This window comes from Neltuma alba, unplaced genomic scaffold (assembly GCF_004799145.2).
Source record: "Neltuma alba isolate B1F8T4 unplaced genomic scaffold, ASM479914v2 tig00001849_pilon, whole genome shotgun sequence".
NCBI lineage: Eukaryota > Viridiplantae > Streptophyta > Magnoliopsida > Fabales > Fabaceae > Neltuma > Neltuma alba.
In genome coordinates, this window is record NW_021632642.1 from 25,052 (window position 1) to 36,129 (window position 11,078).

General features: G+C 31.3%; 1 protein-coding gene across 1 annotated transcript; it reads left to right on the plus strand.

Moving 5' to 3' along the window:
- Nucleotides 1-4,696: 4,696 nt before the first annotated feature.
- Nucleotides 4,697-6,724, plus strand: LOC114712843 (heavy metal-associated isoprenylated plant protein 3-like). The gene is made up of 3 exons (XM_028897399.1): nt 4,697-5,047; nt 5,699-5,774; nt 6,566-6,724. The coding sequence occupies exons 1-3, from the start codon at nt 4,721-4,723 to the stop codon at nt 6,685-6,687; spliced, it is 525 nt and encodes a 174-aa protein (XP_028753232.1). The 5' UTR covers nt 4,697-4,720; the 3' UTR covers nt 6,688-6,724.
- Nucleotides 6,725-11,078: the final 4,354 nt, after the last annotated feature.

An 11,078-nucleotide genomic window follows, 5' to 3' on the forward strand; every position in this document is an offset into this window, starting at 1 on the left:
TTAGTTTCAAAAAGCATGTTAGTGTTTTTGGTTTTTTTAAAACAAGCAACTAAAAACAAATTGCTAAACAAGTTTTTTTATTTTTCTATTTTTAAAAACAAAAAATTGTTTTCAAAACAAGAAACTAAACAAACCCTTTAAAACTTGGTCCTATAATTAAGAGCGAAGAAGAGATTTTTTTAAAAAAGAAAAGAAAAGGTATTGTACTACCTGCCATCCTAATTATAAAACATTGTTTGTAGATTATAAACAAAATTTTATAATTAAAACTAGAGATCATATAATATAAAAGGGATTTATATATTTGACCAAGAGACTTTTAAAAAATGGCTTGTACACCAGAAATATAAATTACAGACGGAATTTTATAATTAGAACCGCAGGTCATATAATATAAAAGTGATTTATATATTTGAGCAAGAGACTTTTAAAAAGTGACTTGTACACCAGGGGCACCCGGGGGGGAGGCAAACAAGAGGCTGCCAAATGCCAATCTCCCCAAAAATTAGATTCTCTGAAACAGTGAGCAAGCTACCTGGTAATGTCGTTCGATCATGCTCCTGATGTCCCTGTCAGATCCAGACCCTTCTCTATACCTCAAAGCTCGTTTCTAGGTCCCAAAATCACCTTTTCGGATGAACACGAGATTGGGAACTTTGCATTCACCTCTCTATTTTATATTTTATTTGACAATAGAAAATGAGATCATGCTATATTTTCTATTGACAACGAAAAATTGAAAAGCTTTTGTGATTGCAAAAGATATGAATTAATTCAATTCAAATTAGATCAATATATATTATAAAATTTATATTAAATTACACTATTCATAAATCACTACTTGTATGGCTCATTTATCATATTTCATAGAATGTACGGAGAAACATATCTAGTTTTTTAACAAATGATCATGCATTTGAAGAAAGATCATTTTAAAAGAAAATTGGAGCAACAAAATTTGCATTAGATATTTCGTAGCCCCTTTTCTTTTTCTTTTTCTTTTTTTGTGGCATCAATATAATCCTATTTAAGAACTGTCAGGTCTTAGACTCTACATGAGGATGACTCTTTTACCATGACTCTTCAATCCATAAGATTCAAATACAAAACCTTACTATATCAAGTGGTTTTCACTTAATGCAACCACCAATTATTTTCATAATCCCTTTTTAATTAGACATGAGAAGGAGTTTTCTTCATCTGGGCTAAAAAACTAATCATGAAAGATGTCAAGACTTTGATCTGTGCCAGAAGAATTCAAGTTTGTCTCCAGTACCTCTCCCACCTGAATAATGTTGTAGCTATCGATAGCGTGCTATCTGCAGATCTTCCTTTCCAAATCTCTTACCTGCAATCCTGATATAGCCCAAGCCTCAGCAAAGAGTTTCTTGAATCTTGATCAGATTTAAAACCACAATATGGGAAGCAGGTATTGCATTAAATTCTAGTGCTGTACTTCAACTGAAATGCTGGATTTCCAGGTCACTGCAAAAAGCTTCTGCAGCAACTTGCACAAGGGACTGATTCAGGGCCATTGTGGTCCTCATTCACTAAAAACTATCTCTGTGTGTGTGTGTGTGTGTGTGTGTGTGTGGGTGTGGCGAGATTACTTATATTTGATTGACGGATAAGGTCAACCTTAAGGTTTTGATGGTGGTCCTAAGATTTAAACGCCTATTGAAAAGCAGAATGGTGCAGAGGAAGGAATTAAGAGACTGAACCCCACTAATAACTTCACATGGTGTTCCTCTGTAAAAGTAGTTATGCACTATTAGTGCTGCTGCTCTAGAACTTATTACTCTCACTGTTCATTGCCCTCATCGTTGTATAAAGTGTTGATGCTTCTAAGAGCACCAAACCATGAATGCAGGCAGACAAATAAACGTATTTTTGTGAAATACATTATACTCCTCCGGTTCTTAATATAAAACTTAATTGTTGAGTTAATTTTAGTCCTAAATATAAGACCTATTTCTCATATTTATCAATTTTTCTTAAATTATCCCTATAGATATTCCCTCAACCATAATCAAATAAGTGAGGAAGGGAGGATGTTAAGAAAGAGGATTATGGTGTTTTAGAAAAAACATGTCATATTTTTTATAATTAACTAATTTATCTAAATTTTTTAATCTAATCAAATTAGTTAAATAAGTCTTACATTAAGTACTGGAGAAGTATATAAATGTCAATATTTATCACCAAGTATATCATGAAGATTCTCTATAAACTTTTAATCATTATGTACCTTGTACCCTGTGCATTTAAAAACTTACTAAATAACCAAAAAAAAAATTCAACAGAGATATCAGCCACATATCTGATATGGCTACAATTCAATTTGTTCAGAATATCATTCTTCATAGCCTGCCTCTAGTGTTCTGAGCACCATGTTTAGTTTCCTTTGGTACATATGATTGTTAGCATTACTGCACAATCATAGATCAGAACTGAAAATCCTATGGGATTGTTTTTGGTTATTCATTAAAAAACTACTTCAATCAGAAGAATGCAAAATATTGGCATCTTTCTGGGCTAGACCTATGCCTGTATAGAAACTGGCGCAATACTTCCCATGAAAGTTATATTTAAGGACATAAATGCTAAAAGATTGAGATCAAGGAATTTGAAGATTATATTATAGTTATTTCTTAGAATTTAAATTATGATCAAGTTTAACATCAGATTTTCAGAAGCTAAAACTCAATTTAAAGAAACTTCCTATCAAAGTACTGAAAACTATAACTCTCTTTAAATTTGGTAGTCACTTTTTAAAAACTTAATAGTAAAATTTTGTTAAATTTAGAAGTAACTTTTGTCCTTGAAATAATTATAATTTTCAAGATTTGTGATAAAATTTTTAATATTTAAGTCTTTACATATAATTTTCCCCTTTTTTTCAGTTGAGGGTCAATTTGTCCTCCCTTTTGTGAAGACCTCCCCTCAAGATCTCTCAATGGAAAGCAGTACAGATAAGATATTTGGAGTATTCAAATGTTTATTGAATCCTTCAACAAGTGTTACACTCAAATTTTAGGGATTTATAGATCACTCGAACCACTTTATTTATTAATGCTTGCTTTGACTTGCAAAACTTCAAAATATGCACCACCATTTCAGTTTGCTTTCTGAGATGTTGCCTTTTCTGAAGCACTGATTTTATCACTTCTTGACAAGAATGTTGCTTTTGGGACATAAATTTTAAAGATGGAAGTATTGGTAATTAATAAATTCAAAAGATGTGATGATACTTGGCTATGCATGGCTTTACATCCATCATTATTTCCTTCCCACATGAATGCTTCATATATTTGTTACTTCCATGCAAGATCAAAGTGTAATGCCGTTGCTCCTAGTTAGCTCTGTTTCTGTCTCGCCAGCTACCACCATACAGAGAAGAGAGGAACCGATAATGTTGGAGAAAAATAAACACAAAATATATAGTCTTTTATTGAAGTAAATCTTACACATTCAAATGAAAATCATCATTGAAATGGATCCCAATATTTTGGATGTTTGTTTCCAAAATTGGCAATATTATTTCAATGAGAAACTAAAAAGACCTGAACTCGCATACATACTAATATGTTTGTGTTTTCACATAAAAATCATAATCATCTAAAGTGAGCTTTCAGATAAAGTTAGGAAAAGACTCAAAAGAGAAGGAGAGTGAAATCCACTTCTTTGGGACCCATCAGTATAAGAGTGAGTTCCATCTCTATCTTTCACTCTCCTAATTTCACTGTGGAAAACTTCACGTCGTCTTGAGGAGCTACATAATACTGCCACAAGTATTTAGCTTCGACAACCACGAGGCTTTGGGCTAACAAGGAATAGTCTTCTTTTCAGAGCACTTTCAGCAGTGAAGCTCATCATCTTATAAGCTAAGAAGCCAAAATACAATTAAAGCTCGCTCAGTCTGAATCAACTTCACGTGTTTTAAAAAAGCAATCACTCTTCTTCCTTCTAAAAAAGAGGGGTAAATTTTCTGTTAGGCTATGCCATAAAAAGGGAAATATATTTTCAACCCATTCACTCCTTAGGCCAAGTAACAGTGAAGAGTTGGCTATTAGCATTTCCAGCTCTGTTTATGGCAGACTCAACATTTTCAAACTCAGACTGTATCATCTGCTCATTGGTTTTATTGTTCTAATCCCTTTCTGCACCTAAACCCCTTTTGACCATTCAATGTATTTTCCAACTACACCTTAAGAAAGCAGAAGAAAATGACTATACCTACGAATATGGTCACAGAGGGGAAACCAGTGTGTTCATTCCTGTTTCCTCTTATTTTCACCCCAGTGAAACAACCGTTTTATTTTAAAATATCCTTATTATTCATGGAAAAGAGGGTCGTTGCCAATTCTGCAGCATTAACAGCTGAAAAGGACAGGATCTTGGACCCATGCAGATCATAGGCATATGCAGAGTACATGTAATGACAAAAAGACTCTACACTGCCAGTGAACCCATTGTTAGCTAAGTCATAATGACAGCATGTCTCTCCTATTCTCTTGTCATTTTCTCCTACGTCTTTCTCAGTTAATAATCATCATATTTGCATTAGATTGAATAAAGAAATTATATTTTCAAAATGCATCACTTTTATTACCTTGAAAAAAAACTTAGCTTGTATTAAACTTACACCTTCCGTCCACCATTTTGCTGGTTCATCTTCTCCTTGCAAGATTCTCTATCAGTATCGCTCTGGTACACTAAGATGAGCCTAAAGAGCACTAACAGGAAAATGAGGAGGGGTTTCATGTGCCACTCTCAGGCATCAACTGCGGTGTGCATGAGCACCGCTGACCGTCGGTCGGTGGTAGTGCCTAGAAGACCAGAGAGAAGCATTTTTCTTGATGATACCAGACTCATCAACTATCCCAAGTACTCCAAACTTGTTGAGCCTCTCAGGTTCGAGCCTGTTGATAAGAAAGCATTGGCTGTTGCTGCACCGAAGATGAAGCAGAAGATGAGGGAGCGAGGTCAAGATGAAGAAAAGGAGCCAAGGGCAGTTCATCAAGCGCCAACTGATCAAGTCTTTCAGGTCAGATTTATCTTGCTCATTGTAATTAATGCTTAATATTCTGCATTAGATCAAGTCTTCAATTCATTGTTATTAAAGCAACACCCACATGTTGTAACATATAGCTGCATTTTCCTCTGATGATTCTCAAGATAGCGATCAAAGGTTTGAACCCAAATTAAATATCAAGACAAGATTAAATGCACTACAGTAAGAGAATAATCCCCTCTTCTCCTTCATCAATGCCTTGTTATTATTAGATCAAAAGGAACAGGACAATACCAGAATGGTCAAAGGTGGAGGAGATAGCTAGCTAGGAAGAAAACAAGGATTCTCCATAATTTATCCTTCTGGCGCAGTTCTGTCGAATTCCAAGATCTTTCACGTGCCTTTGCCCTTGAGCTTTTCCCATGCATATTCCTCACAGAACGCAAAATGATTTGTGTGTCTTTTTCTGTGTGATGAAGCTACTATTTTATTCATGTACCCTATTCTCTCTTTCTCTCTCTTTCTCTGTCCTCTTATCAAAGAAAACAGAAATTCTCGATTTTTGATGGCGAAGAATCCAACTTCATGAAGAAGGTGAACAAGGATTTGATTGAAGAACAAGGTGGTTTCCAGAGCTATGTTGGTTTCAGTGAGGTGAGGAATTTAATGATTTGTGTTTTGCAGGTGGTTGTCATGAAGGTGGCTCTTCATTGTCAAGGTTGTGCTGGCAAAGTTAAGAAGCATCTCTCCAAAATGGAAGGTGCAAATAATCTGCTTTGTACAATAATTCTTTTTTTTTTTTGGCCAATGTTTGTGCAATAATGCTTTTGCTTAATTAATTAATTATTAATTACCAATATCAATATCATATTAACTATTTTATTGATGAATTATACATATACCACTCCCACCTGCTTTTTTTATATAATAATAATCAAATAGCTAATTTCCAAAAATAAAAAATATAATTAAAGTAGTTGAATTCAATAAAATATGCTCCAGTTATGGGGAAAAAAACCTCAAATGTCCTCATTTGATAATTAATTATTGAGTATTAATAATGGATTTCATTGATAAATATATTTTTAACGAGGATCAAAAAAAGAGAAAATTTGTAATAAATAATTTTTATAATATGGTATTGCTTTTTTTTTAATAAATAATAGGATTATGAGAATTTAAAAAAATTCCTCATAAACAGACATGAAAAAGTATCATATTAACTCTCTCATTCCCACTAGTTTTTTTATTCAAACACTACTTCTTATCTAACTCTTATCTAAAAATATGTGGCATGCAGAGGTAGGTTAATAATGCTCATAACTTATAAATAGTATGGTCTTTTTTTTATTTATTTTATATTGTATGGGAGGGAGTGATACTTTTTAGTTTAATATCCACAAATGATGTATAGGGAGTATCTTTAGGGGGGGGGGGGAAATTAAAGCATATGATCACATGTCTATGTGTATATATTTGATGGAGTGATATATATACATATATATATATATTTATATGGTAATTAACATGAAGTGGGATGTATGTGTGTAGGGGTGACATCATTCAGCGTAGACTTGGAGACGAAGAGGGTGACAGTGATGGGGCACATATCTCCTGTGGGAGTTCTTGAGAGCATCTCCAAGGTCAAAAGGGCTGAGTTCTGGCCTTGCTAATTTACTATTATCTCATTTCCCCTTCATCATATTATTATTATGCAAACTCTATAAGTTATACTAGATCGGTGTTGTTTTAGTAGTTTTAAATTAATATACGTACACATATATATACACTTTGAAATATCTCATCGATCAAATTTCTCTCTGATCATCTTCCGTGTTTTAAATTTAATTATTTGGTACCTTTTTCCCCCTCACATGATGCTTCTTTGAATATCAGAACCAGGAATCATCACTTCGTAGGTGAATAATATATGGTTATATATATGTTATACATGTGTGTGTTTGGTTTATTATGCGTTCTTTGTTATACTCAATAATGTCCTATGACATGTTGTTGTCATTACGTACATTTTTTATTATTGAGTCGGGTCCAATTCTTTCCCAAAAAGAAAAAGAAATTAAAGGCATATGAAGTTACAAAAAGTCGAAAGCTAAGCCACATGTATGTAACTGGGAATGAGGGTAAAGCTGGAAAGAAACTAAGGTATTATTTATAGACATCAACTAATCAACATGTTTTATTGATATTTGGAAATGAAGAAAAAAAAATTGGCTCTTATTATTAGGTCGGAGGAAGAAGCATATATGTGAATTGATTTCCACGAAAATGGGTAAAAACTGGTACTAGTTTGCTAATTTGCTTTTCAGTGTCTCATTTGAGTCATTATTACAAATGGTAGTTTTAAAAAGACATGGGCGGATATAAACACACACATATATTAGAAAAAATCCCAAAAAAATATTATTTAAATTTTAAAATTCTAAATTAGTCTTATTTCTTATATTTTAATAAAAATTAATTACATTTGAAAAGCAAATCCCATAATATATTTTGTAGAAATTCTTTATTTGAGATTTTGAGATTTAGGTGATATTTTTTAGAATTTTCCCATATGTTTTGTGAAACCCATTGTTTAATAAAAAAAAGAAAATTGTCATATCCTTCAATAATAATAAGCATATAATAAATAATATAACATTTAATTAATAATCAAATTTTGAGGAGTAATTCTCATTCATATTTAGGGGCCACAAAAAATGACACTAGGAAAGCAAAAAAAAAAATAGAAATAATAAATTCCTTTTTCGGAAGAGGGATAAAAGATAATTTAAGCGCTCAAAGATATTTTGACCCCCTTAAAAGCTAAATTTTTAAGCCAAATTTCAAAATCAAAGCTTCAAAAAATTTGTATGTAAGATTGATTGATCCCATGCTTTAAAAATAATACTACATCTTGCTCTTAATATGAAAAGGGAGAATTACAATTAAGTCTTACAGAAAAGAAATAATTACTAAAAGATCCCAATAACAACCTCAACAGCCTATAATAACAAGTCTTATAGTGAGAATGACAACCTCTAGAACTTGTTTTTCAATTGTTTTTTTTACTTGGAACCTCATTGTAATTCTCCCATATAAAAATTAGTTCAATGTTAAATTTGATTCTAAATATAAAATATCAATTCATTTTATATCTATACTTTTCTTTTTTCCAAATTACATACTAAAAAATTTTACATCAAACTATAATTTCAATGCAAACGGTTTAATATGATTTTTTTAAAAAAATACATTTTTAATAAATAACTATTTTTAATTAATTTATTCAAATTTAAGAATTTAAAGCAAGATTATATATGTATGTATATAATATATCCTTTTAGTTCATAATAGTATAATACAGAATACTCTCAACACATATCACGCATAGTAAGAAAAATTATCTTTCAAATATCACTTGTTTCTCTTCGTTCCTATCCTCGCAAGCCCCATTCCCTATTTTTCTCCTTTCTTGCTCTTCCTCTTTTTCTCTTTTCTTTCTGCTTCTCATCAATATACCATATTAGTGGTATCAATATCATATCATCGGTATCAAACGGGGTGATTGCTGGGCCCTACTCGCCTAAATCAAGAGCAATGTGTGTGCAATGGAGGAATGAGTACAGCTCACTGAATATTAATTGAGGACAGTCATCACCCTCCAAAAAACTGTCTTTCACATGTCTACTTAATTGCAAACTATTGAATGCAGTCGTGGTAATGCTTATGGCAGCTAAGGATGAAAATATGCGAGGCCAAGCTAGGAGTCTAGGACATATTTTGTCCTTAACAGGTCAGGCATGTTTTTTAACAAATCGGCTTGAGTTTGACTTGTGGCCTGTTACAAACTTATTTTTCAGCCTAGCCTAACCTGAAGTCTATTAAAAAGCCTGTATTTTTTTAAAAAAATTCAAATTACATAGTGACATGCAAAAAAAAAAAAAGATTAAAAAAACATACATAATAATTAAATTTTCAATCTTGTCTTTTATTTAAATTTTAGTGTCATAAGTATTATTTTAAATCTTAATTACAATTTGCAAGGATATTATTGAAAACTAGTTGTAATTGTATATTAAAATTTGGAACAAGATTAAGTTTAAGTACAAAATAAAAATTAAAATCAAGACAAATAAATAAAAAGAAAAAATTATTAATTTTATAATGAATAAAGATGGTATCATAATTTAATTAACATAATATATAAGTTAATTAATTTATCATTCGTTGAACAAAATTTTTCTATACTATTTTATTTATCTTTTTAAAATTTAAATATCACATTATTTATTGATATTATTATTTTAAATTATATTTTTATCTTCACTTGTCAACTAAACTTCAAAATCCAAGGAAGCATTAAGTCATTTACTGTATATTAAAATTAAAAAGTAAATTAAAGGTGCACATTAATAATAGTATCATTAACTAATTTTTTCATATATCATAATTATAAATTTATAATAGGCTCAGCCTTGCCTAATAGGCTTAATAGACTTCTTAAAGAGCCTAAACATAGCCTGTTAAGTTGAATAGGCTTAGACCTACTTCGTTTTTTAAAACAAGCCTAGCTAAATGCCGGCCAAATCATAGAGCCCTTGAAAAGCTGTCTAGCCTGTTTCTAGTCTTAGCGATATCTAAGCCAACATTGTTAACCGATCATGCTCCCCCCGTGGAACCTTTTATGGTGCCAATACAATTAACACTCATTATGGTTTCAAACTCCTTTACTAAAGATGCTAGTTTTTCTTGGATTTGTTATGAATTTGCCACTGCCAACACTATTATTGACGCTCTTTATGTTTACCTTGCTCAGCTCAATATGACCGTTAGAGCCTCTAACTATAACCCTCTCTTTTTCGTTATTTATTGTTAAAGATTGAACTGGATACCGGTCATACAAATGCAAAAGTACTTCTCATCATGGCTGAAATCGCAGCGGAGTGCTTGGACTGGTTGTGGTGTTTGTGGATCTGCGAGAGTTTGTGTTCATCCAAAGATTTCTTGTTTTCTGATGTTGGTTTTTGAAGGAGAAGCTGAAGAAAACGCAAAAGGAGAAGGAGATGATTGAGGTCAATCAGTATTGACGAACTTAAACTTGGAAAAAAAAAAACAAAAAGAAAGAAAAGGAAAAAAAGGATGGCAAAACAATATTAGTAGAGTTGTTGGGTTGTGTGAGATGAATGCATGTAAAAATTAATTTAAACTGTCGTCCAAATGAAGAACATAAAGCCAAACTGCATAATTGACTTTTGTTGTTTTATGATAATTAGAATTGAATTATACAATAAAACCGAACGTTTCCATCATCTATTTAAAGATTATTTTTTCATTAACTTTTTCATGGCTGAAGAGTTTCTAAAATAAGTTGTCTATTTTCAATAGCTATGCATAGTGTAAGCAAACATCATCCAGCTATAGTTTGAAAATGAATCCTTGATATTTTTCCCTCTCTAGGAGCAGGACTTGGTTAAGAAATTATTTTTTATATTAATTGGCTTTTTATTGTTACGCGAAATCACTCTATAATAATAAATTAATACTATAAATAATCGTGTCCTTATTAACTTGATCTCATATATATATATATATATATATATATATATATATATGACACCCTATTTATATTCAAATCCAAAGCACATGAAAGATTGAAAGGCATTGAGGAGGAATACGAGAGCTTCTCAAACATTAGAGACAAGGTAAGATTCAAATATTTCTCCTTTTCTTTTGACCCAAAAAAAAAATATTTCTCCTTTTCTTTTTAAATTTATTTTTAAATATTCCATGCACATCTCTGTGTTTGTTTATTAATACTTTCACTTTCTCATATAAAAGCTAATTAAACATTGAATTTTCTGGTAAAAAAATTAAACATTTAATTTGATCCTAGTAAAAATATAAACCTTAGTCCATATTGTCTTATGTTTACCATTTTTCCTTAAATTAATTTACTTAACTTGTAAACCAATACATATTTTAATATTAAGCTAAAATACACAAAATTTTCATGGACTTTGAATTAGTTGCTGTATAACTTTCCTCATTTTTAAAAATTTAAATT

Coding starts and splice junctions, on each gene's coding strand:
- LOC114712843 (XM_028897399.1), top strand. CDS start 4,721: ATGAGCCTAAAGAGCACTAACAGGAAAATGAGGAGGGGTTTCATGTGC. Junction 5,048..5,698: donor CAACTGATCAAGTCTTTCAG/GTCAGATTTATC, acceptor TGTGTTTTGCAG/GTGGTTGTCATGAAGGTGGC. Junction 5,775..6,565: donor GCATCTCTCCAAAATGGAAG/GTGCAAATAATC, acceptor GTATGTGTGTAG/GGGTGACATCATTCAGCGTA.